General features: G+C 39.9%; 1 protein-coding gene across 8 annotated transcripts in view; it reads left to right on the forward strand.

The window, feature by feature from the left end:
* Positions 1-27,460, forward strand: part of MAPK10 (mitogen-activated protein kinase 10) — a 182,693-nt gene extending 155,233 nt beyond the window's left edge. For 6 of the 8 annotated variants that reach the window (XM_087736053.1, XM_087736052.1, XM_087736056.1 and 3 more), the window contains 5 exons: positions 3,485-3,548; positions 4,145-4,222; positions 11,369-11,507; positions 23,025-23,103; positions 26,839-27,460. In XM_087736053.1, the coding sequence (XP_087592179.1) occupies positions 3,485-3,548; positions 4,145-4,222; positions 11,369-11,507; positions 23,025-23,103; positions 26,839-26,925 (447 nt within the window). In that variant the 3' untranslated portion in view covers positions 26,926-27,460. Of the gene's footprint in view, positions 1-3,484; positions 3,549-4,144; positions 4,223-11,363 lie in introns of all 8 variants that reach the window. The other 2 variants (XM_087736058.1, XM_087736059.1) reach the window with 2 other exon arrangements.

Consider the following 27,460-nt stretch of genomic DNA (forward strand, 5'->3'; position numbering starts at 1 on the left):
AAAAAAACTGTCTTGTAGGTTTCGTTTGTTGTTGTTGGGGGTTTTTTTGTTCATTTGTTTGGGTTTTTTTTAGAAAAACGCCTGTATGGATGTTTTCTATTTTTTTTTTCATTTTTATTATATTCAATGAATGTTAAATTTAATGCAAAAAATATTTTTAAAATCCATTTGTAAAAGCCAAGAACCACTGAAACAACAAGGTATTATTTTAATATCTACAAGCAAAATATAATTCATTCCTTCTCTTTCACATCCAAAAATAGATTCTATTCTTTGTTATTGTCGCCAATGCAATTGCTTACAGATCAATCTGATTTGGGGAGAAAATGGCTACCTTAAACTGAAGCTAGATGCTGCCACCCATAGGCTTGTTCCACGCTCTGCTATGATTTAATGCTAGTTTAACTATACTTTTTCTGAAACCCGTACAAACTAAACCATATGATTCTGTTGGGATGTGCTGTATGAAGGATTTATAAGAATGTCTATAATACTGCAGCTGCATCCACACAGAAAATTAATAATGATGAAGTCAGTCATTTTCTAAGGCATTTGAGTTAGGCAGCAAAGTCATTTCTAGGCCAGCCTTTGCACCAAGACTGAAATCAGGTGCCCAGGAGGACCCAGATATGGCGCTGCTCTGTCTGCTCCATTGCTGTGACAATACTCGTGTTAAAAGCCTCTCTTACTCCCTCTAATTTTAGAAACGGGTTAAAAAAAAAACCCAAACAAACAAGTTAGCAGAAAATGGGCAGTCAGCCTGGAGGGGATTATCTAGGTTGATAACAATGTATTAAGCTTTGTGGTTCTCATTAAGATTAATGAGGATCGTGGGAAAATAAATTCATTCCTGAAACTGTTGTGGTATTCTCAGCTCAGCTCTGTGCCTTGAATCGATGAAAATACGTCAGAAGGGCTGATTTCCTTATATCAGGGAATTAAGATGGGAAAGCTTCGCTTCTCCCAGCACGAGAGTGCTGGCCTGGCCTCTCAGTGGAGCTCCGTTCACCTGTGTTCTGCACAGGCTTTAGATGTTAGATCCTGCCTGTGTGAAGAGGAGGGATTTATTCAGGTCATTATCATGCTGAATATTTGTTACCCTTGGGTCTCGTGTTCCTGCTGAGAGCCATGTTTTATAGCTGTGGGTTCTGCTAGCTCACAACTAAAGCTCTGCGGTATAAACACTGGTACAGCAGTAGAATGCTCTGCAGGTGCAGTTTCTGGCATCCCGCGGTGTGTGAAGTAGAGAGTTTGGTTGCTCTTCTTTGATTGTCTTCATAGTAAAATAGGAGTTTGGTAACAAATTAGATTATTCTGGGCTCTCTCCCTGGAAAATGTCTTCATTTCCAGTATGTGTTAATCTAGGAAATAATTACTGCTGCTTTTCTTGTTACCTATTAGCCAATTATGCCTGCTTAAGATGTAGCTGAAATAGAAGAGACATAAGCCAAAGATTTTGTGGTTGTGTGAACTGAGGACAGGAATGTGCATCTGATCACTTGTTCTTTTTGATTCTATAATTTGTGTTTGGGAATTGAAGTAGTGAAGGACTCTATCCTCTTATTTCTGGCTGGGGGAGAAATACCTGTGGTTTTTTATGGAAGGTATAAAAAGAGCATTTACACTTGGTGGGAGCAATTTTACCCACAGCCTGTGCTTTTTGTAAGCCCCTCCCTGAAGCTTTTAGAAGAAAGGCACTTGCAGGATATTCTTGTCCAACTTGGTTTACCTGCTTTCCTTCCACCTGACAGGGAAGCAGCAGGTCTGTTGCCGTGATTCAGACTACAGCTCAGCCAAATGCCTCCCGTACTGCTACCATAAAAGCCAAGAGCCAGCTATGTAGTAGAGCTGACAGCCCCTGTAAGTCTCCTGTAAATTCCTAGACCCCCAGGGTTTCCTTGTCTTTGCCAGTTTTCTCTGCTTTCCTCCCCCATAGAAAATGCATGCTGCAGGGCTGGCTGAGTGGCTGAGCCGCAGCCCAGCAGGCTCGGACAGAGGACTGGAGCTTAGTTACCACATCCCGCCAGTGAATGGTGAGGCTCATCTGCACTTTTTTGTAGCGTTCAGCTGCTAATATCACAAGCGTGGAGTCCCCATGGAGCCTGCATCGATTTTGGTTGAATCTATCTTAAGCTTCAGGACTGACTGGAAGGGACCGAGAAGTGTTGTTATGCTGCATAAGAGAACAGCTGCATTGGTTTTGGACTCAGACTTCTTATGTGGTTGTGTCTTACCTTGCTGATGTAGCAAAACCTCAGGTACCTTGCTGAGGCCTGGCACTCACTTTAACTCACAGCAAATGTTTCAGGTTCCCTTTTGGCACCTTCTCAGGTATGAGACTTGGCAATCCAGGACTTTACCTAATTCCCTTGTCTTTAGCCCCAATGCAAATGTCATTCTAGGAAATTCTCTTGTTTTCAGTGGATGTCAGCTATCATATAATTTTCCTAGTCCATATTACATCACTGAGCTATTACTTTCTCAGTTGTATCTGTAGCATGCAAATAGCTTAATGGACTGATGGTCTTAAGAGTCCTGAGAGCAAATTCTCAACTTCTTAGTGAATCAGAAAACAGCTTGGTAAATGTGCATTTAATAGTAGGATGTTTTGAAAGGGACGCAATGGCTGAGTGCCCGAGATGAAAGTTAGAGGAAATATTTATGAGCGAGAAAAGTATAGTAGATCTTGTTTCCATCTTCATTAGATACTCTTACCTAGGATGCTGAAGCTTCCCACTAGAAGGAAGGAGGATAGAGTCCTCTGCCTTGCTTGGCTTGCTTGGCTGCTGTATTTGGCAGCTAATGTCAGGAGAGACAATGAACACATGGCTTAGTTGCCCAATGAAAGCAGGTATTCAGGCGCTCGGAAACTCTAGTTGTCTCAGTAAATTCCAGGATCTGCTACTACTCTGAGATTCTCATCAACTAAAAATAAAAGTGGAAAAAAAAAGAAACATTTCTGGTCAAACCAAAGTTAATTAAAAATATGTATACTGGAATTTGGAACACGGATCCGAAATCCTGGCAGGGAGATTTACTTCAAAATTAGAGTTATTCTGAGAAGTTTGTATAGCAGCAAGTATGATGTCTAAAGGGCAACTTAAAAATTAATATAATAATATTACTACTAATTAATTGGGATTGGCATTTGTCTGGTACTCTGACAGTACTTTCCCTGCCAGTGCAAACAATCTGCGTGTGGCGTTTTTTCTGGGCTCAGTGGCATTGTTGACCTGGGTTCTATTTCAACTGCAACTGTGCCTCTTGTTTAAAAGACGAAAAGGGAGAAGTATATTGATTTCTGCTACACAAAGAGCTGAATTCCAGCAGTGTTAATTCCTTTAATATTCAAATGTGTTTTCATGTGTTTTGGCATATACAGGATGGATAAGAAAGAGGGAGAAAGAATTTATCTTTACTTAAATAATTACTCCTAGTTATTTACAATGTAACAGGCGATAATAGCTTTTTTTCTCTCCTGCAGCCTCCTCCTCAGATATATGATAAACAGCTGGATGAAAGGGAACATACAATTGAGGAATGGAAAGGTAATCGCCATTTAGAATTATACGTGAAGGGGTATTTCAGTGGCGAAACGGCCACATCCCACCGCCAAGTGTGTCTGTGTAAAACCAAAAGAATTTCTTTGACATGAAGAATTGACACTAGCCCCATGAACTGGTGCTTTGGTAGCGAAAATATAAGAAACGTCCTGAGGACTATCATTATCTACACGGGTTAATGTTAACACAGGAGGTGCAGATTCCAGCGCTTCATTGAAATCTTAGGATATCATCTGGAGAACAAAATACTGTTCAGCAGGACGATGCATCAGAATTTTACCCACAGTAAAAAGCACTGTATTTACCATGCTGCTTCATTTCTAGATAGTGCAGCTTTAAACAATTCATGTGTTCTAGTTTAACCCTATTTGCCTCAATTCAGCTCCAAAAAGAGATGATAGGAGAGAAGGGAAATGGAAGAGAGGTCTTAGGCGAGTAGAGCTGTCCGACTCGTGAAGTCAACGTAGGGCAGACCTAGGGAGCTCATGGGAGGGCTACGACATTGTGTTTCACGATAGTTGTTTTGTTCCTGATCAAAGGCACCGGTTCCTGTTTGTAACTGTTGCAATTGTCTCTTCTAGAACTCATCTACAAAGAAGTAATGAATTCTGAAGAAAAGACTAAAAATGGCGTAGTAAAAGGACAGCCTTCTCCTTCAGGTACTCAGCCCCATTGAATAACTTTGATGTATTTTCTGTACTGACAAAAAGAGAATGGAGATAGCTGAAGCACTTGGGCTACACTTGCAGTTATGTAGACCAGTTAATAAGTTTTTATGAAATCCAGTGCTTCTAATGGGTTGACCTCGATTAATTGCACTTCAGTGTCATGTTAATACTTAAAAATTGGTCTGCTTGCTATTTGAGATATACTTGTCCTGGTATTTTCTATGGAAAGATCTGTGGTTACAGATTATATTCCTGTAGGTGGGGAGGCTTATCTCACACTATTATTATTATACTGCTTATGAATGAATAACTGAACTGATACTCTGCCAGCTGATATAAGCAAAATTGGTGATGTTAGTACGTATCCATCTGTTGGACATGCAACGTTGCACCCCCCTATGTAAGCACGTGGTACCTACTCTGGTAGTTTATCCTTTCAGAAGTCTGATAACATTAGAACAGCTTGCTGACAAGCTTGGTTGACAATGTCGATGAGACAGGAAAGTTGTCTTCAAACACAGATTCTTAAAGTACTGTCACAAAAAAATCACAACTAAATTTTATCTGAGGAAAATTCACATCAGCAGTCTTTTCACACAAATGCAAACTGTGACTGCCAGTACACAGAAATACGTATTTGTAAAGGTACGCTTTCACTGGCAGACTTGAAGTGCCCAGATTTTGAGCAGTGTTCCAGTAGCATTTATGGGTAAAACTACCTTCTGCAGAGCCTTTCCTCAAAGTAAAATAATTTAATTCAGTGTCCTCAGCATATTTTCAGAGATTTTTTTTTTTTTTTTGCATTCTCATTTTTCACTTACTGCTGAGCTAACAATGTTAGAACAAGAATGCATCATTGGTAACTGACAGGACAAGGGGAAACATGGCAACAATGGAGGAAGTTAATGGAGTGCTGGATGGTAATATTAGAGCGCTAGCGCTGCATCGATGAAGTGAGATATTGAAAACAATCCATTGTGTTCTTGCCCAGTAGCAAACAAAGTATAGGACTTGCAGATTTAATTTACCAAACTACTGTACCACCACTGAAAAGAAATCTGGGGCCCTGACCAGTATCTGATAAAATCCTCATTCTTAAATCTGTCTCCCCTACAGAATGGTGGTTTAATTCTGATTCATGATCAAAAAACATTGTAGTTGCTGGTTTCAGGAATTAACTACCCAGGGATTTCTTTGTGCATTCCATGTTCTGTTTTTCCCATGTGGAAGGTTTTTATTGTTAATGTAAAACGTACAAACGTACAAAATCGCCATTTCTTACCTGTCTTTCTTTTGCTGTTCCCCTTTGACTGCTTTTAGATTGTTAGGCACCAACAAGTATAGCAACTATTTAAAAATTGCTCTGAGATGAGGCTGTTTTATGAAACAGTGCATTTCCTGTTTTTCATCGCTTTGTGTGCCTGACTTTATTTTTTTTCAACTGAATGAAATACTGAAAGAATGAGGTAAAACGAATCACCAGTTCTGAGCATAAGGGAAATGAGGGAGACTCACACATTGCTCGTTGGTGTGCATTCTTGGCAAGCATTCAGAAGGCTAAGATTTGGCGCTCTATCAATAATCATATCAAGTAGGCTGGAGATGAGTTTCCATGATTTCTTGATCAGAGCTTTTGGGGAGACAGCTGAAGTTTGACAGCACCAAGGATAACAGTTGCCCATTGATAGTGCAGGCTATTTGGAGTGCCTGTGTATCAGGGTGTCAGTCACTTAGTGCTTCCTCTTGTCCTGTGAAGAATTAGTTAATACAACATACAAGCTTGAAATGTGGGGCTTGAGGGGAACCTCAAGTGCCCCTCATGCTTATGTCCAACAAACAAAATCTACTGTGTCTAAAACTGTTCCTAACAGATACTTCTGCTGCCTGTTCCAAAAAAAACCCTCTGTAGGATACCTTCTTTATTTTCAAAAAGCTTTTTGTATTGTCTTGCCTAAATCTTTTTTTTGCTGCAGGTTGACTCTGTTATTTCTTGTCCTGTCTCCAGAGAACATGGAGAACAGTTTCCTCCATCTTTCTTTCTGGCAGCTTTTAGCTCACATAAATTCCATTATTGCATCCCTAATCAGTCTTCCTTCCTTTGAACTTCACTACCTGCATCTTTCAATCTTCCGAACTTACTGCTTTTCTCTACGCTTTATCTAGTTGACTTCTATCCTTCATAGATCACAGCGTCCAAACCTGTCTGCTTAAGGCGCTAGTAGTGCTGAATTGAGTGGAAAGATTTGCGTGTAGGTGTGTATATATGCGTTACATAAATATGCAGGCAACATGTGCAAACAACATATGCATGTCCACATGCACACACAAACACTGCATTTAATCTTAGATGGTAGTTTTTGTTTTTCTATTCTTTCTATGCCACAGAACTGCTAAACGGTTCTGTTTTATTTATAAATTCAGATGCTGTACTCCTTACCGACATGCTCACTATTCAAAGGGTCTATGCCATATCATTACTCGGCTGGGAGAATAAAAGTGATTAGAATAAAATGTTTTCTCAGTGGAACTCAGTCACAACAATACATGTAAAAAATAGCCACTGAATTTAATCAGCCTTCAGGACTGTTGACTAATTCACACCCTTATAACATGAAGATACATACCTTTTATACACCTATATCCTTTCCAAAATACACACACCTATATGTATGTGGCTATCACACATGCATATGTGCATCTTCTGTTGAGGTCATCTCCTGGGTATTACTTATTTTTAATTAATCACTTTACCAAGAAATGCAGTAGAACTTTTTGCTAGCAGTCTCAGGACTCTTCCGCTCTGTCATTTCTGAAGCAGAGAAGCAAAGGACATGAACTGTTTTATGTAAAGATATGCGAGGAATTTACCAATACTGTTTTCTCTTTGGTTAATGCATTTAAAAAAGTGTTTCTGTCTGGTATTATCAAACAGAAGGTATTTCCATTAAATAAAAAAATTAATACAAGCCTGTAGATTATTTAGAATTAAACTTAAGTTCTGTCCAAAGTAAATAACCTTGCTGCTATTTGCAGATTTCCTCTGCTCTGACACTGCATACTGTCTAACCTCCTCTCACACTCTCCCCGAGTCTTCGCTACCCAGCTATAGTTTCATATCTAACATTTTCAACTTTCTTCTGATTTCTGGATACTGAATATAGTAAATAGCACTGATCTTAGTGCAGCTTATTCTTAGCAGTTCCCTTTCTTGCTGAAAATTGCTCTTTTATTCTTCCCTTCCCGCATTTTAGTTGCTGTCTGATTTGGTCAGTTTTGTTGCTATCACCCAAGAACTACTGGATACCTTTAGTAGCCCTCTTCTGTTGTGTGCAGAGCATAAAATAAGCAGCTGATGGACAAGCATTACGACATTGGATACCAAGAGTTACTAATTAAATGATTGATAAGAAGCTGAGCAAATCCCCAAGACGTCTGTTGGCTTTGTTTGGAAACAGCAAAAGCTGCAGTTCTCCTTTCAGTTCCGCCCCCCCCCCATCTGTACCACTTTGCAGCCGAAGCCTTAAAGGCACTTCCATAGGTGCTAATTAAACAGGGCTTCACAGGAGCCCTCTGAGGAAGGAATCCCTGGTTTACAGCAGGGAAGCTGATCTGTGGCTTAAAAGAGTAGTTATCAAGTCAATGGCAGAGCCAGGAACAGATCCCAGGAGCTGTTTCTCACCTGCTCTAACCTTTTGCTCTTTTCCTCAACCCTGCAGCCAATGAGAAGCTTCCTGCCAAACAGAAAGTTCATAAACGAGGCTCTTTTTCTCCTTTGAATGCACCTCTGTCACTTCTGCACTGTTTCACCTGGCACCCATCCCTTCAGGAACAAGCTGTTGTAGCACTAGGCAGGTGCCGAGCATAGCAAATGAAGCATTACTTATTGACAAGGACAGCTTTTGGTTGGGTTTCTCAGTGTTGCTGCGTAAGTGCTGCTTTGTGCTGCTGAATTCTTTAATTCTGTCATTTAGGTTTGGTATGGTTTCATTTGGTTTTGTGGGTATTTTGTGAGTCTGGGTGCTTTGGGCCTGCAACAGTAACTATCAGGTCTCTTGTGTCGTCACATGGAATTGTGCTGAAACCTAGGAATAACCATAAAAATGCACTTTCCAGAAACTTATGGGCTGAGTTGATACTTGCTGAAATGAACGTAGCAGGGTTTATTGAATTCAGTGGTGCTGGATCAGACAGAGTGTAACAAAATCTCCACCTGTACAATTTCTGCAGCTATTTCTTCAGTTATTTTGCCTAGCTAAGTTGATCGCACATTCATCAAAGAAAGCAAGCTGCACAGCAACAGCTTGATCAAAAGTCGATTCAACCTACTGGAATTCTTTCCATTTGATTCCTGGGACAGTATCCATGACTTAATGGCAGGCTTCTGTCCGGCACTGTAAACATTTAGAAAGGTAATATATTGTTTAGTCATTAATATCATTAAATTCAGTCATATTTTGACTGTATCTAAATGCATTTGTCATGACTGATTAGTATTTTCATAAAATGCCACATAGTTTAATAACATGTAAACATGAAGTCACAGTATTGTACTGGGTGATTACTGATCAGTATGAAGGAGGTAGGTGTGAATAACTTAGAAAAACAAATCTTCTGTCAGAAAAGATGGATGATTGCTGTCTGCAGTCACCAATGAGAGGTCATTGAGATTGCTCTGTCTTTTTGCAGCATTTACAAAATTCACTGTATTATCTTCCAAATGTATCAGGAGAGTAAACTAATTTAAGGGTTATTCTGATGCCAGGATATCTTTGTACTACTACAACAGCAGAAAGCAGTTCCCATCTGAAGCTCAAATGTGAGCGTATCTGTCTGTTTTGTGCATATTTATAATGGATGTCTGTAAAGGGAAATAAAAGTTGAGGAAAATAGAAGAGTGGTTAGAGGTATAGTATGGTGGCTTGTTTTCTCAAAGTAATATTTTTATTGCAAACTGGAAAGTGACAGAAATCCTCTCCTTTTGCCCATAGTATCATATATTTTGCCTAGGCTGTATAGGTGGCTATTAATTTCTGTATTAAGAATATACAGAATCATAGAATCATTTAGGTTGGAAAAGACCTCTGAGATCTTCAAGTCCAACCGGTAACCTAGCACTGCCAAGTCCAACACTAAACCACATCCCTAAGCACCACATCTACAGGGCTTTTAAATACCTCCAAGGATGGGAACTCAACCACTTCCCTGGGCAGCCTGGTCCAGTGCCTGACAACCCTTTTGGTGAAGAAATTTTTCCTAATATCCAACCTAAACTTCCCCTGGTGCAGCTTGAGGCTGTTTCCTCTCGTCCTGCTGCTTGCTACCTGGGAGAAGAGACCGACCTCCACCTTGCCACAACCTCCTTGCAGGCAGTTGTAGAGAGCAATAAGGTCTCCCCTCAGCCTCCTCTTCTCCAGGCTAAACAACCCCAGCTCCCTCAGCTGTTCCTCGTAAGACTTGTGGACACGCTCCAGCACCTCCATGCCCTTCTTGTAGGGAGGGGCCCAAAACTGAACACAGTACTCGAGGAGCGGCCTCACCAGTGACGAGTACAGGGGCACTATCACCTCCCTGGTCCTGCTGGCCACACTATTCCTGATGCAACCCAGCATGCCATTGGCCCTCTTGGCCACCTGGGCACACTGCTGGCTCATGTTCAGCCAGCTGTCGACCAACACCCCCAGGTCCTTTTCCGCCAGGCAGCTCTCCAGCCACTCCTCCCCCAGCCTGTAGCGTTGCATGGGGTTGTTGTGACCCAAGTGCAGGACCCGGCACTTGGCCTTGTTGAACCTCATGCAGTTGGCCTCGGCCCGTTGATCCAGCCTGTCCAGGTCCCTCTGTAGAACCTTCCTACCCTCCAGCAGATCAACACTGCCACCCAACTTGGTGTCATCTGCAAACTTACTGAGGGTGCACCCGATCCCCTCATCCAGATCATTGATAAAGATATTAATGAGTTTTGTAATTTCACTAAGTGTGTTTTATTAGGTGTGTTCTCTTGCTTTTCAAGGCAATAGATGTTAATTTCTGTCCATTTCGAGGAAATGAAAATCTGTAAAATTCAGCCGAGAAAACTCTTCAGCCATAAGAATGAAATCGCATATGTCTGCAGAACAAAGATCTGTGTGTCACAGTGACTAGCTACAATTTCCAGCTGTGCAATATCATGCACAATCACATATTTTATTGTCATGAATATTTACTGAAAATTAACGTATCCCTCTCAAACTGCAGACAGTGTTAATTTTAGTGGAAAGAGGACAACAAAATGTTGCCTGAAAGTTCAGTGGAAAAAAATACCAATCAAACTGTTGTTTGTTACCCTGAGAACTTAAGTATGAGCTGAGGTTAATGGGCAGAGTGACAGCTGAGCAGTCATAGGTGCACGATAAATACATTCTTCACATGGCTCTGTATTTATCACACAGTTATCTGCATTTATAGGACTGATAACTTCTGATAATATTCAGGGATGTGATAAATGTTCAGTCACCTTAATGGTAATCTCATGAAGGTACATTCTTCGTTTCACAAAGTTCAAGTGATTTTTTGGATAATACCTGGTACTATCATCATTTTACAGATGTCAGGTAAACTTGGATGCACAAAAATACTGTCACAACCGAAATCCTGGGCTTAGTCACCTAGTCCTTAACTAAGAGGAAGAAACCAGCCGTGCCTCCCCCACAGCCATCTTCTCTGCATTGCCACTAGGTGATTTGATGCCACCCATTGTACTAAACTACCTACAAGAAAACTGGGATTTTTATGAGAGAGTATGGAGGATTGGGTTGGCTTTTTTAATCATCTTGTTGGTGCCTCTGTGATCCTAGCAGGCATCTGATTGTTGGGTGTTTTCTAACTCTAAGAAGGCTAAAAAGAAGTGGAGTGATAGACACAATATGTGCTATACCTCTTCAAAACAGACTGTTGAGGGAGAGAATTTCCTGGTAAAATATTTAATATTATTCAATGCCTAAAGTTTGTATGGCTCATTTTCTGCTAATGTTTGCCATTGTTTAAAATGGTCTGTGTACTTACATGCCTGTTGCCACAGGGTAAGTATCCTGTGCTCTTTAAACTGTGAGAAGTTCTGGGGTTTCAGGTTTAATCACGTTGGTGTTCGTTTTCGTAGCACAGGTGCAGCAGTGAACAGCAGTGAAAGCCTCCCTCCATCCTCATCTGTCAATGACATCTCATCCATGTCCACGGATCAAACACTGGCGTCTGACACGGACAGCAGCCTGGAAGCTTCTGCGGGACCCCTCGGTTGTTGCAGGTGACTAGCCGCCTGCCTGCGAAACCCAGCGTTCTTCAGAGGATGATGTAATTTAGGAGGAAAAATTAACAGGAGTTAAGAGATGAAAAGGAAGAGAAATGAAATACAAAGATTTAAACGAAACAAACAAAAAAATCTTTTCAGCCTGCTTCTCCTACAGAGTTATGTAATGCAGCTAAGCTCAAGTGTATATTTAACTTATAGTTGCTCTGCTTTGGTCTTCTTCCAATGATGCTTAGTGGGGGGGGGGGGGGGAAAGGAACTGAAAAATCCTTTTTTTTTTTTTACCCCCTCCCCATAAGATGCAAAATTAATGGCTGCAAAACCAGCACCTGCAACTGTCCTTTTCACACTGGCATGACAAGGTGTGCAGTAGCCACTCTCAAACATACGAGTGTGTATCTGCCTTCACTCTCCGTTCTGTCGTCTTCTGCCCAATGAGGCAGACAGGGATATACATGCATTTTCTTCATATACAAACAGCACATACACAGACGTGCCAATAGAATTCTGGCAGTGTATGCAGCTGTGTGCCTATAGGAACATGCACATCTGCATACGTACTTAGTGCACACTCCACAACTAAATGGCCCATTTCAGGTGAACTGCATAACTACATATGTGATATTACCAGTATATATTCTATTTATTCATTGATGAGGTTGCATATCTTGTATGAGGATTTGTGGAAGTGTAAATAACCACGTTGAACTGTGGCTCCCTCAGACACTTGAAGATGTAGCACCAGAATTTCTGCTGAAAGTTGTATATATATTTTGAAATAACCAGTTTGTATTGAAAGAAGAAGCCACAGAACTTCATAGAAAAATGTTTGTTTGTGAATGTCAAGATTTGTTGTCCTGATTTTTAGAGCAGATATACCAAGCTAAGACCAGGTTAGAAGGAAGCACATGTATCTTTACAGGCTACAGGGAACAAGAATGAAGGTTTTTTTATGCATGTCTAAGCCCAGAAAGATTTATCTCAGTAAACAACTTTTCCTGTCAATGTTAGATGAGTTATCATCTTAGTTCATAAATAGGCTCACTATTACAAATTACGTGTATGCTTGTATGTTAGGGCATATGACAGGGTTGGGGAATGGACAGATTATTATCAAAAGGACATGCAACAACTTGTTTTTATTTTACATCTAGATCTTTACTAGGTTAAATAGAGAAAGGATATTTGCGGCCCACTCCCTCTCAGTGTATGTTTGCGGCTTAGAGGTTGTTTTCCCTTTAAATCATTCCCTTGCAGGGATCTCCGCTACTAAGAGAACAAGCCTTCTCTAGGTGCTTTTGGCTGCTCATTTGCCTGTGACAAATCATCTGACTCCCCAGGAAGTTTTATCAGCTGTGTTACATGGAAAAGAACCACAGAGTGCATGGGTCTGGTATCCCTATATTCTAAGTAATAGCAGAGGATATCAATCAGCTAGTGTGCTGGGCTGAAAGGGTCGCAATCAGGGGTCTTAGGCAGTTTTGACAAGTTCCGAAGAGATCCAACAAGTTTGGACAGTTTGACAAGTTCCAACAGTGACTGAATATCAAATTGATTTTACCAGGTAATAATACGTAGGATTCCCAGTGATAAGTAACAGCAAGCATTTTTACCAGAGAATGGCAAAACTCTACACAGAATTTCAGAACAACTGAGTATTTTTCCAGCCAAAACAGCAATTAGCATTTTCCACTGCAAGGTCATCATTACCTGAGTTGGAAACTAACTAAAATCTGAGTCATCTCTCCTCTTACCAAAGTGTGCCATGTAAACTGAAATGAGCTCAATCACACTCTAATGCTTTTCCAAATGTCAAAGAGAGAAACTGTTTAGAATATCTTACTGGATATTTTAAATTCTTATGTATTCAAAATTCTACCAAAATAGAACTGTTCTATTAGGTGGCTTACAAGCCTGCCATTCTGTGGTAGGAAAAAAAAATTGAGTATCAGGTCAGATTTTGTTCAAAGGGAAGAAAGCAAAGAAAAAAACTCCCCAGGGCGGGGAGGAGGGGAGATAAAAATTAAGTGGATATAAAATAATATCAGACTTGGTAGGTCTGAGCTGTCTCAAAATTGCTGTAGGAAATGTTTTTTTTTTTCCCAGGTATATTTCTGGTAGATTTTTATGGAAATTTTTTGTGAGAATAAAATTAGGTCAATAATATTCTAAAAACTCAGAGCAGTAATTGTAAAAGCAATAATTTACTACTGGTAAAATATTTAGCAATATTCTCTCTTAAGCCATGAAACATCAAGTCATTGTTGAGTGATGCAACTCTCACTTCAAAGCCAATGATCACAAAAGTATTGAAAGGTAAACAGCAATGCTCTGTAGTTACGAAGGCAATAACACCAAGGGTGACTTCTTAGCAATAATGAAATGTATCACCTCCAGATTTAACTCACCATAGATATGTATTAATAATATTCAGGTAACTAGTATCTGCTTTACATTCCTTAGTGTACACCACGTGGGTGTGTTATTTAAAGAAAACAAAAAGAAGCGTCTCAAAGAGGCAAAGCTGTATGTAAGTGAAACTGCAAAAATACGACAAATGTAGACTGTAGGAACTTGGAATAATCACAGTTCATTGCCAGTGATATTATGGAGATGTGGCATAGGCAAGAGCAGAGAAGCCATTTATAGTAGATGGATGCTTACAGATCTCCCATGTTTCATCTATCAAAGCCAAAAAATGTGCTTAGTCCCATGGTATAATTCAGTCTTGTTTGGGTTCATGAGTGCTGGGTGGAGAACCAGTCACCATAGAAGATGTTGTAGTGATTGGTGCTAAATGAACCCACAACATAGAAGTTATATAGCTTTATTCCCAGAAGCCCTCATTCCACTAAGCACCAGTGCTTGTACAAACATTTAATGGAGACTATAGGGATGCATACATAATTTTAACTAGTATGTGCTTTTGTCCTTTGCTCAGCAGCAATCGACATCAGCATGTGCTTAAGTGCCTTGCTGAAATGGGGCCTAAAAGAATTACTGCATCTCTTTGTCCTCAAATTAGTTAGTCTCCTTTATGAGAAGCTCTGTCTGGGGGAGGAGACTTGGGGCTGTCCACATTGGACACTAGAAAAAAGCCATCAATGAAGAAAAGCAATAGTTCTTTACAATTCTGGTCCTTGTATGTCCAAACTGAAGTAGCGACCATCGAACAGGAATAATATCCTTTGTTTTGCTTTGTGTCAGGAAGTTGGTGCTGTCAGCTGATACCTTACAAGAATGCATGTACTCTTGAATAAAAGATTGCAGTGACGATGTTCCGTAGCTGTCTAGATTCTAGAAGTGTTGATACCCTTCTCTTCGAGTCTATTTCCCTTTATTCCAATATTCTGTTCAGTTTGATAATGATAGATGCTTTTCTTATTTTTCTTGCCAGTGATCTTTTAAATCTACCTCTGTTTAAAATGTTCCTAAGTAGTACTTGAGTAACCATTTTCACCTTGTTCTCTGAGGTTTGCAGTTGTAAGCATAATTGCCACCACTGCAGAGATGTAGGAAACTGGGAAACCAGAGATCTATGACAGATGTTCCAAGGTATTTAGGCACTAAAGGTACAATCAGAGAGCCTATGCCAGAAGTGGCATATCTTCCATCAGCATGAATGGCAGCTGGACACCTTGGTATTTTTGAAAACATGCCTAAGAGCCTATTGGTATCTTAAGTGCCTGAATACCTGAAGAAATTCTGTCCCAAGTGGCTTACTTAAGTCATGTAGCTAGCCATCAGCAGGGTGAGGGAAATGGCAGAAGCATCTTAACTATCAGTGGCTGCTCAAGCACTAGCTGCAAAAAATAGCATTGAGAAGGTAGAGAGGAAAGTTGCTGCAAAACATTCCTGCTTTATTTTCAGATGGAGTACTTCTGGATAGTATGAGAAACTAAAAAAGAAAAGAAAAGTCAGAATTGCTCTTAAAAGACCCTTCCTCCGTTTTCCTTCTCACTGATGAGTTTAAATGAGGATGAGATATTGATTTACTTCAAGTTGATGCAAGGCTATGCATGTTTTCAAGCCAAAATTTTCTGTAATTTTTTTTAAATCAGTCTTCAGATGCTGACTTGGTTGCTGGAATAGTATCTTGTGAGTTTTGACTATATTCCGTTGAAATGTAATAGTTCTTTAGAGAGGTCAGATATCTGAGTCGGTCACACACTGATTTATGCGAATCACGTTGTGGTTGATAATCCTCCCATACTACCTAGAATTCCATGCCACAGATAGATTCAGGAATCTTAGCAAGCTTGCGTTATATAAAGCGGAGCTTAAATTGGAGTGCAAGTATGGTAATGTGTCCAAAAAAAAAAAAAAAAAAGCTACAGAAAACCTGATCAGGTACTTCCCTAATGCACTGATGGTTTTCCTCTGGAAATCACCAGTTCCTGCAGAATATCGGCCTCCAGAGATTACATAAGACAGATGATCATGTCACTGTATCACTCTTCTAAACTTATAACCAAGAACAGGTTCATATATCTGGTTTTATCTTCATACATATTGCTTTACCTTCAAGCTTTGGGCTAACGATACTGAAGAAATTAGACTTGTTGCAGTGCCTTTAGGAAGTTTTCCAAAGTAGTGCTACTTAACTGATTTGGATTGTATTCTAATGTTTGTCAGTGAGCACCAGTGATTTCTTTTCCACCAACATATTTTCTGATAGTCAAGCATAGAACTGCCTGAGAGAGTCAGTTTCAGCAAATCTCCCAAATTTTTTATTAAAAAAAAAAAAAAGGAAAAATGTGTTTTGAGTATCCTGGAATAATTGTAAAATGTAATTGGAATATTTTAATTCAAAATAACTTTTTAATAGCCAATGTTAGCTTATTTATATTACAAACTTTGCAGTACTTAAAAGGATCAAAAATTATTTTAGTTTCAGATCTATCTGTATTTCTTTCTTCACACTTACTGAGATTTTAAAATTTTGTGTGAATTCAAACATGCAAAAACAAGCAAAAAAAAAAAAAGCATTTTGCAACAAACTCTGTGTGCTTCCAGGGAGAGCAATATGGAAGAAAACCTGCAGGGAAGAATTAGACTTTTCTTTTAATAGTCTAGCAAAAAAGTCTGAGTTAGTGGTTCACTTTAAGTTTAGGTTTTTGTTTTTCTTTGCTTCTGTATGCGTGTGTAGGAAAGAGAGGGAGTGCATATGGATGTGATTTTTAGAATCTGTGTTCTATTGATATTTGATCCAAGTTCTCAGTGTGGATAAAGAGCATAATTGTAACATAATCGCGCATCTTCAAGAATCTGATGGCTGTGCTTATTTGAACTTCCACCACTTTACAAAGGACACAGTTAACAAATTGCAAGCTCAAGGTGATCTTTTTCACACACACACACACACACACACAAAAAAAAATCATTGTGCAGTAGGTTTGAATATTCCACAAATATGTAATGTCTTAATTAGTAAGTTGCTTGGGGGAGGCAGGTGAATGGTGAATGTGTCATCTTCACCGATGAGCTGGAAAACAGACCTGTCCAGTGGAATTTAGTGGAATCTGCTTAGTGTATTAGGAACTTGCCAGTGTGGCCTGATCTTTTTTTTTCTTTTCTTTTTTGTTTTCTTTTTTTTTTTTTAAAAAAAAAACAACTATTGATTGCAAGAGGGGAACTGTTTAACTTAATTTCTGTTCAGGCTTATTGACCTATGGCAAGTTTGAGTTTTAAAGAGGGTTTGATTTGACAAAAGAATGTTGAAAAACTTCAACTGAGGCTAATGGTGCCTTTTACCTGACAGCAAAAAGCTGAAAAGCACATAATGAAGGAAGACACAGTCAATTTGGAAAATAAATGTGTCCCTACCATGCTTATCATTTCAGACAGGTAAGCCTGTCTCTTTTGCTAATTTTCACTGAACAGGGCCATTCTTGTCTTCTGGAAAGCAAGATATTTATAATGTAAATAGTTGTATTGATTTTTTTTCCTTCCTCTGTAACTAATATGTAATAATCCAGCACACTAGTTCTGTTAACTCTTTTACAATAAGGCCACTTAAGTATGCCTAAATATGGTTCACCTCTGACCTTTTCCTAAGTCAGTCACATGCTGAAAAGGAGGGTGCTGGAGGTTTCAGTGTACATATAGAATTATGTATATTTAGTAAATTGAGTAAGTGGGACTTATGGCCAGTATACATTAAGCCACAACAGTAACAAAGCTCCAGATCTTAACTAGCAGAAACAACTGTTCACCTTGCCATGTCCATCCTGTAATAAGATCTAAGTTGCACCTGCCTGTAGTTCTGCATGATCAGACTTCAAAGTATAACTAACAAGATCTGTAATGTATCAGTGTTGATAAACGTAGATGTAAAAAAAAAAGCAAACTTGACCAACAAAAGAAAATCAACAGCAACAGTTCAGTATCAAGACTGGAAGATGAGACATGTCCGATTTTGTTGCGCAGTTATAGCTGAAAAGAACAACCAGTGTCAGTCAGCATAAATGGACTGCAGTAGTGACATTTGTTAAGGAACCAACCTTATTTCCATATTGTTTTGTTCTTACTCTTTTCCTTTGACCAGCTGTTGTTCCCTGTGTGTAGTACAGGGGAGAACAGGGCCTCAGTCATCAGTGTTTTATGGGTCAATGTCGCATCAATGATTTCTGATTTCTGTTTGTTTAGCAATTACTGAACTAAGACGAGAATCTCGTGTTCTCCCATGTGTCAAAAGGAATCCTGTCAGAGCTTCCTCATGAGGATACTCTTCTCACTGCTGTCTTGACTCCTGTCGGCTGAATGACTTTGCAGTGGTCCCAATGAACAGCACAACACAGCAAACAATATTGATTGAGGGCTTCAATAAATATATGTGTTGTGCATCTGTACTTTCACAGGGGCTCAAAGTCATGCAGGGACAGGACTCAATTGAAACATCGTATGTACTCTATGCATGACGCCTATATTACACCTTTATGACCTTATAGTGGTAAAACTGCTGATCTTTACAGATGTGGATTTGGACCATCTTTTTTTGGGGGGAAAGTTGTAGTGAACCTCGGTCCTTACCCACAAACCACTTGCTCCTATCCAGGGCAGCTAAGTGGAAGTTAAAGCGGTGTGAGGGCCTTCTGGGGGGCCGTGCACAGGGGTGACTTTCATGCTGTTTGAATGTGATCTTGCCAAAAAGCCTGTATGTCTAGTAGGGGAGACTGTGACTGTTCTATAAGGAGCGTTTGTGGTGTTTATTTTAAAACAAGCTTTGCTAATTAAAATAGTGTATTCCGGAGTCCTATTTGAATGGCATGATGGGTATCAATGAAGAAGATACAAAGTATGCTCGTACAGCTCTCCTGGCTTCTTGTTTCTTTTCCTTCAGCCCTTGCTAGGGGACACAGATAAAGCCGTAAACATGTGGAAGTTGCCAGGATTACAAAATCCAGTTAGTGCACCTTCTGATGTGCTTCATAGGCTTAATCCTGTATACCATCAGTCATTTAAGAAGCATTTACAGCGCTACAGAAACATAAAGGGATCTTAATGCATATGAGACTTAGGCTTTTTGTCTTGAAGTAGTTTAAGAGTTTATTCCTCTGGTTGACTGCCTAAAAATATTGGGGAAAAAATGACCACACGACCGGACAGAATGAAGAAAAACTGCCAAGTAAAAGCTAGTCTGTCTCCCATCTCTTCCCCCATTAAAAATATAAAACAAAATCAAGCCAACAACAACAAAGAAAAACCCAAAACAAACGAAAAAAACCCAAAACCACCATACCAACTGTAGTTACTATTTGGGAACTGATTTTTCACAAAGTTGAGCACACTTCACTCCAAGTGAAAAAAGAACGAAAAGGAGAGAGGTGCTGCCCTTTGGAAAACATTGCTGGTTTTTGCAATTCTTGCACAAGCTATCTGTGCCCATTATATTTCCAAGCAAGTCAAACCATAATACACAAAGAATATTTTTATGTTTGGATTTATCACGTGTAGAGATGAAAAGAAAAATCACAAACAGCCTTCTGTCGAAATAATTTGAAGGGGGGGAGCTACAGAAAAGAATTAATTAAAGCACCTTGTAAGGACTGTAAAGAAAGATATTCTTACAGTTGTTGGTACTTAAATGCCATTTCAAACATACTGTGCAGAGCTGGTACTCGTGCTCTAACTTGCTAAAACAGGACAATTTCCAAGGCCTGCTCTCCCAGTTTGTATATGCAGAGATTGGCTAAGCTACAATATATAATACAAACCTCTGATTAGCAGTGGCTAGGGAATTTTGGCTTTGTGATTCTTACTGCAAAATGGGAAGGAGAGGGACCAGCTTTTTTGTTCTACTGGGTACCTTTTGAGACAATTGAAGATTCATCTTTTTTTGAGAGGTTTGCCCTTTTCAGGAGTCAGAATTTTTATGACCATATTTCAGTGATTTATGCATCGTTGAATCCAGCTCTGAAGCTGTAACTGGTTTAGCTTCAAATAACCCAGAATCCGAAATCCCAGAAAATCTAAAGTTGTATTTGAACAGGATGGGCCTATCTCCTATAATGCTCCTTGGTATTCAATGGAAGGACCTTTTGTAGCAACAGACCAGCCTTGGAATTTTTCTTCAGTCAGCTTGTGTGATGGCCTAAACAGCTCCTGTTTGGTAAGGGGGAATGTATGTTGCACGCTGATAAGCTGTAGCAAATCAATGGAATCATCTGTGAGCGGAGTCGTCTGTGTTGAAGCAGAGTTGAAGGAAGGAGTTCACAGCGCCTCTGCAAAACTCCTCCTTCCTCTCCGCTTGAGGCAAACAAATGGGATGAAGGTCAGTGAACAACCTTTGTGCTCAAACTGATGAACAGTCACTGTGGTGTTGTGAGGCCCATTTAAACACATTGAGACCAGTTCACAGTCCCCTTACAGTATGTATGGCTGTTGTGATCTGCACGTGGGAGGCGCTTTCTAGTTTGATGGCAAAATTGAAATTTCACTTCTCCTGTGGAACGCTCTGCTGGAGGCTGTTCAGTTTTGGTTCTGTTTCTATTTGCATGCTGACGCTTAGAAAGCAACAATTCTGCAGGCTCCATTCACTGCCCTGTCGCTGGGACTCTCTTCAGGTACACACAGATAAAGACCAAGATTATCTTGCTTTTCAACATGCTCTCCCAAACCCTCTGTTAACGGTATAGCTTGGAGCTTGAATTGCAAATCTGCTGTGCCTCCAAGAAAACATGATTATCCGTAAAGTGTAAGGAGCCAGAGCGGAAGTTTAGCTGGTTAAATTAATACTGATTACCTAATGTATTTGTCTTATTTTGAAATCGGCTGCTGGGAAGGAGTAATTGTTGTTTGTCTCCTGATGTTTCTATGTGATGGTCTGTCCATGTTCCAGGAGCACTTATATATGGAATAGTAATTAGGGTGCTGGAGAAAATAGCTCTCTTTCTATTTAATGGATAGACTAGGGCTTTTGTTAAATAAGTCCCATTATGGGGAGTGGCTGACTGTTGCTGTCTGGAAGATTTTAGCCTTTCTTGCATCATAAAGCCTGCAACTAACAATGGGAGCATTTAATGTTTCTGTAGGCTAAATTTGAAATGCGTGAAATTATTCCCACCTCTACTTCATATCTAACATTGGAGAATAAGTGGAATTATCTTCGATTCTTACAAACTTCTGAGGCAGAAATTGCAAAGAAGTAGGCGCTGCAACAAAATACCCTTTCCATTTTCCACAGCAATTGATGGTTTAATGTGTGGATGAGGTAAAAAGCTGTACAATAGCCCATTCCTGCTGTTAACCCTAGCTAAGTAAAGACGTGCCTGATGTTATAAGATTAAGCTGTGTTAGTGATTAAGCAATTGATGGCAGATACTATGGAAACGTCTTTAGGTCTTGATTTGTCATCAACAAATGTTCAGAAAGATTACCCCTGGAATTTTTTCTGTTGGAAGATATGTTTATGCCCATGCTTTGCTGGATTTGTCCTCAGCATTCTCTAGATGATATTCCTGCTCTTGGAGTAGTCTTACCTTTTCAGTTCAGTTGCATCATCTTAGAAGGGAAAGGATATATTTTAAGTGTTCTCATCAGAATGCTGAATCACAGCTAGAATAAATGTTTACTTTTTGGTTTTCTTCTTTTTTATACAAATAATTACCCTAGGTACTTTAATAGCAAAAGTAAAAGTCCTGAAGGCATGTCACCACAGGGTGCTGTTAAATGTGGCCACCCCACATCTGTTTTCCAGAGAGCAGTCTGCCTTTCAGGGAAAGATTTGTGGATGTAGGTGTTCAGGAGGGAATGGAGACTCTTTCTTAATGTCCACCTCAATCCAGAATTAACAGGGTTTGAACATACATAAATACAGAGTACGTACAAAAGCTCTCTTCAGTATAATTGGAAGTACTCTAGGGCCCAGCACGTAATTGAGTGGACTGAAGGATGAAGCTCTGGTTTTAAAATTAATGAACACTATGAGAATTAGTCCAGGACTCAAATCTCATGTCTGAATACCACTGAATTTCAGAGTTCCAAGCAGCCAGAACATTGTTCAAATTCTTCTTCAAAAGCCTAATGCCATGGAACAGATCATAATGCATAGCTGTGTTCTCAGAGCAGGAGTCCTCTGAGATTTTTAGTCTATGTCTTCCTGAAATGTCAGTTAGTTGAAGTCTTATTGTGATTCTCTGCATAAAGGAAAACACTTATTTTTGGCAATGTGCAGACCTCTCATTTTTTTTTCACCAGAAAGGAGAAAAGTAACATCTCCTTCAACAGCACTGCAACACAATACCATGCTGCTGACTGCAGGTGGGTCAGCGGGAGAATGCTGGACAGGTTTCAGCACAGTTGTACTCATCAGCTTTAGCCTTCTGACTCTGTTTTGTCACAAGCACAAGACGGGGTTAGTGGACATGGCAGTAAAATTACAGCATGTATTGCTAAAATGATTCATTTGCCAACAGTGTCATGTGATTTCTGAAATATATGAAGGAAGTTTTAATTTCCCTTTTTGGCCATAATTACTAGCATGAGCAAACTGACAGGACAACCAAGCTGTCCATTGTGTTTAGCATTGGGTTTTTAAGCAGTTAGCACAGAGACAAACGTAAACACTCACACGTACTGCAGAAATTCACTGCCACTGTTATGTAACACCGAGTCGAGACAGACTGTGATTCCACATCAAATTTGCACTGTGTTCCAACCAGTTCACGGGACCATCCAGTAACTGCGGAGAGAAAAAAAAAAAATTAAAAAATCAGAGTGTGCAGTGCAAAGAGTTTTTTTTAAAGCTGATGGAGGAAGGCAACCATGGTTATTCCAGCTTCTGCTCTCTGTTAGGTCAGATCCCTTATCTCAGGTTAACGTTGTGCTCATCTTACTCCTCTGAATGTGGTATTGTCGAGCTGTAGAGACACAGCTCCCTTCAGCAAGGAAGACGCACGATACAGGTGAAGAGTGACACCTAAAGGCAAAAATGTGCTGAAGGCTCCAGTAAGAGCAAAATTGAGAGAACGCTTCAGCCTGTAAATCACCTGCTTGTTGCATTTTTTTCTCCAGTCAGACTGACCCTGGACAGTTCATCGTGTACTTGATGGTCTGGAGCGTTTCTTGGACAAAGCATAATTACACATTTTCAGTAAGTTTTCGTTAATTTTTCTTCGTTTCCCAATAAATTTTCTGTATGAATGTGTGTAAATCGCTCCCTGTAGCACAGGGGATGACAAGAAAGATGGTCAAATGAGCAGAATTGAGGGGTAGATGATGGTGGTGCTAAACTGATTGGGGGTGTGGGTTGATTTGGCCACCATCAATCTCTTCAAAACTATTTGGAGTCCTGGAAGTAAAAGGCCACAAAGAATTCAGGCAATTACCTTTTACGAATTTTCAACTCTGGTCTGTGTCCAACTTGAAATTACATAGTGAAAACTTCTTCCAACAGAGCATACAAAGATATGCCCAAACAGACATGCTATGTAAGCAGATTTCTCTTCCCTTTAGATAGCTCAGCCATCAGACAGCAGTACAATTGGACAACACTGTCATGCTGGGAAATTGCTTTGTGTTAAGTTCTTTTCTCCGCAAATCTCTGCTCTAGTTGTTTCTTTTTTCTTTTTATGTCCACTTTAACAGAAAGGTGTTCTCTGAACCACACCGTAAATATGCCTTCCTTCAATTTCTGGTAACATTAAAGATAAGATGTAGCTTTCTGACTTACCACAGTACTTTTTGGAATCTCCACAGAACTTTTTTTCTGGTTAAATTACTATATTTAACACAAAGCAATTCCCAAGCAGCAAGACATTGCCAATCTCTGTTTCCTGTTCTCTGATGACTCCTCTTCAGTGGACTCTGCCCTAATGGTATATGGGCTCTCTCCAGCCATTTCACCTATACTTACTGAGGTACTATAGATTAAAAAAAGAAAGGCACGTAATGAAACTGGAAAAAAAGTAATTACACATCTGTAATGGTAACTGTTCCCTAAAAAAAAGATTGCCATGGTATCTGAACCCGTCATTGACTCTGTTTCCCGTGTTTCTTTCTTTGGAGACTGAAAAGTCTTATGTCCAGTGTGGTGCATAATGTAGTAACTGCCTTGTTATCCAGGAACAATCATAGAATCATAGAATGGTTTGGGTTGGAAGGGACCTTTAAAGGTCACCTAGTCCAACCCTGCTCCAATGAGCAGGGACACATTCAACTAGATCAGGTTGCTCAAAGCCCCATCCAATCTGATCCTGAATGTTTCCAGGGATGGGGCATCTACCACCTCTCTGGGCAACCCCTTCCAGTGTTTCACCACCCTCATCATAAAAAATTTCTTCCTTATATCTAGTCTGAATCTACCCTCCTTTAGTTTAAAACCAATACTGTTTGTCCTATTTCAACAGACCCTACTAAAAAGTTTGTCCCCATCTTTCTTATAAGCCTCCTTTAAGTATTGAAAGACCACAATAAGGTCTCCCTGGAGTCTTCTCTTCTCCAGGCTAAACAACTCCAACTCTCTCAGCCTTTCTCATCGGAGAGGTGTTCCATCCCTCTGATCATTTTTGTGGCCTTCCTCTGGACCTGCTCCAACAGGCCCATGCCTTTCCTGTGCTGAGGACTCCAGAGCTGGATGAAGTACTCCAGGTGGGGTCTCACCAGTACCACCAAACTATAGAGAGATCAACCTTGTCATAATATTAATTAGTCCTTATCGCTATAACAACCCCTTTAGCGGGGAAACAGTCAGGAGTGGCAGACTGAAGTTGAAAGAAATCACACATGACTATTGTGAGTAATACTGCTTTAGGCTAAACTTTCCTTTACATCTATACAGTTGAACCTGATGCTCCCACACAGAGCAAACATTATAACATTTTAGAAAACTTTCATCTTGCCAAGTGATACAGTTTGTATCTCCTGGTTTTAAGCTCTAGTGCATTTATTTATTAGGGGCTACTCCATCAGCTCAGGAAATGAGCTTTCTTAAAGATAATAGCATTCAGTAATTATCACATCTCTCATTTCACCATGTCAGAGAAGCTGCTTAAAATGATGATTACATCCAAATTCCTGATACATTGCCTGTAAGAAGTGTATTACAAGTAAAGAAAAAAATATTACTGCATCAACATTGCAGTCTTGCTGTGAGGAGCTAATGACTTTGCACTTCATAGTGAAGTGCATGCAGGGAATTAATATTTTAATTGATTTGATGGTGTAGGTGATGTACAGTTAATACGCAGGGAACAGCTACATAATATAGTAAGTGCACACGAGCATTTTTTTTTCTTCACAAAAGAGCATTAAGTAGACGAGCAGTCAGAGCAATAACAACATAGCAACTAACTGAAAAACTGCAATTAATTCACCAAGCTAAATGGAAAATATTTACCTACCAAATTTTTTGCAAAACAAATCCAGTAAGGTCTGTCTCAGGCAATGAGTTTCTATCAGGTGTTTCTTCAAGTATGAATTACCTACTATATGTGCTATGTGTGTGTAAGTCATATCACAATGCTTAGTACATTAATAACGCTAGTTAGGAAAGTAAATAACATGTATATAGGCAGCAGGTAATTTAAATTAGTGTGGTGTTTTGGGGAAATATCCCTGCAAACATTTTGGCACAATAGCTTGTTCTTTTTTTTGTTACAACACAACACTGAAATATGGCCATAGACTTGCCCCCAGGTCACTGCAATGCAGAGGATATTTTATGTTCTCTTCCTTTCATTCTTTTAACTACTGAGGAGTACAGTTGTCTCAGTAGTAGTAACAAATTAACCTACTGCAGTGGCTTTTTTTGCAATTACTCAAGTCTTTATGTGAGAATGCATTGGATGTTTTTAGGAGGTTTTATGTTGAAAGAAAATGAAGCAGATTGTTAAGAATGTGGGACAATCGTTTCAGCCAAGCTGTGCGAATAACCAACACTAATAAACTGATATGCTACCGGACTGCTGAGCAGCTGGTTGAAACAGCTCTGAGACTATAAGCAATTCGGTTGTTGACGCTGTGTTCAGCGTTTTGAACTAATGAATGAAAGCCTGACAGCCATGCTGGTTAGAGTCACCACTCTTTTAGGAAATACCATGTTTAATGAGCACAACAGAACAAAGCAACACCTGCTAATTGGAAACAGTCTCCCTGTAGGCAAATGGTTGTAAATAATACCAAATCGGAACTTCACCTTCAGCCCAGGTCAGAAGTTGGTTCAATACCACACGTGCTGTTGGAGCGTCAGGCTTTTGTAACCTTGTGCAAGATTACCCTTGAACACCCCCCCGCCCCCCCCCCATGCACATTAGGGTAGGGAAGAACAGAGAGCTGGGGATGGTCAGCACATTGTCCCACCGTGTGAATACAGGTGTGCTGGTTTTGCACTGCAGAGAAGCAGTGGACTCCCTATCATTCATCTCTGTGTCAGGAGGACTTCTCTGTTTCTGCACAGTGTTCTCAGAGCAATTGCTGGTTTGGGGGTTGTGGCCTTTGATGTCAAATAATTCAACTTGTAGGTTTCGCTTCGGTTGGCGCATGATGTTTTCCCTGAGGTTCAGTAATGCAAACTGGAATGTTTATTGCCACACAGGCTAAGAACTAGTCTTTGGTTTGCCCGTGGGAGGCCTCTTCTAACTAACTCACATGGCTTTGACCAACCTATTCAGATAGTTTCAAACTTAAAAGACTAAGGCAGGCAGCTCCTAAGGCTGGGAAAGAAAATTACCATTCTTCAACTGAGCAGGACTTAAAATAGCAATTAAAAGAACTAACATATGGTGATAAAAGTATGGGTGGTGTACTTTTATCCTTTAAAGCACCCTTTAAAGTTTAACTCTTTCCCTCCACGTTCTTGACACATTAAAATCTCATCCTTCCCTTTCAGGACAAAAACGTTGTAGGAGCACAGTTTACTAGTGTGATCCATTACAGCCTCCTCCTCATCTCAGTCATGGATGCCACAGCGGCGTAGAGTTAAGACCTCAATGAGAAAGGGAGACTCAGGTACTTGCTACAGTCATTCCTGCACCACAGACGCCATGTGTACATTCTCCTTTACCAACAACACTCATACAGGTCCAAGGCTGTATCCCTCGTTCAGGCAAAAACTCCTTCACTAAGAGGAGATTTGGCTGAACGAGGAGGTCAGAATCAAGGTCAAACCTTATATACAGATGGAGGTGGAGAAAGAAACTGTTTAACTGCTGAGACTAAATGTAATTACTTTCTGTAAATTAACTAAATAAATAGCAGCTCAAGCAGTTTTGGCTCATTTTTCTTTTGTACTGATTGTGACTGATTTTGGTCTGGTGTGAGGAGTTAAATGCACGGTTTCTCTACAGCAGTTGCGGTGGAAGAGTCTGACAGCCCCATCCTCTGCTCCCTGAATTTCAACTCCAACCAGCACCAGACTTTTCAGAAAAGTATAATAATTTCAGGAAATGATTTACCTATGGTTCCTATCCTGAACTAATCATATTTTTTTAGATGGAAGAACCAAAAAGACG

The sequence above is a fragment of the Nipponia nippon genome, unplaced genomic scaffold (genome assembly GCF_047370975.1).
Source record: "Nipponia nippon isolate SJK-2023a ecotype South Korea unplaced genomic scaffold, ASM4737097v1 scaffold_6, whole genome shotgun sequence".
NCBI lineage: Eukaryota > Metazoa > Chordata > Aves > Pelecaniformes > Threskiornithidae > Nipponia > Nipponia nippon.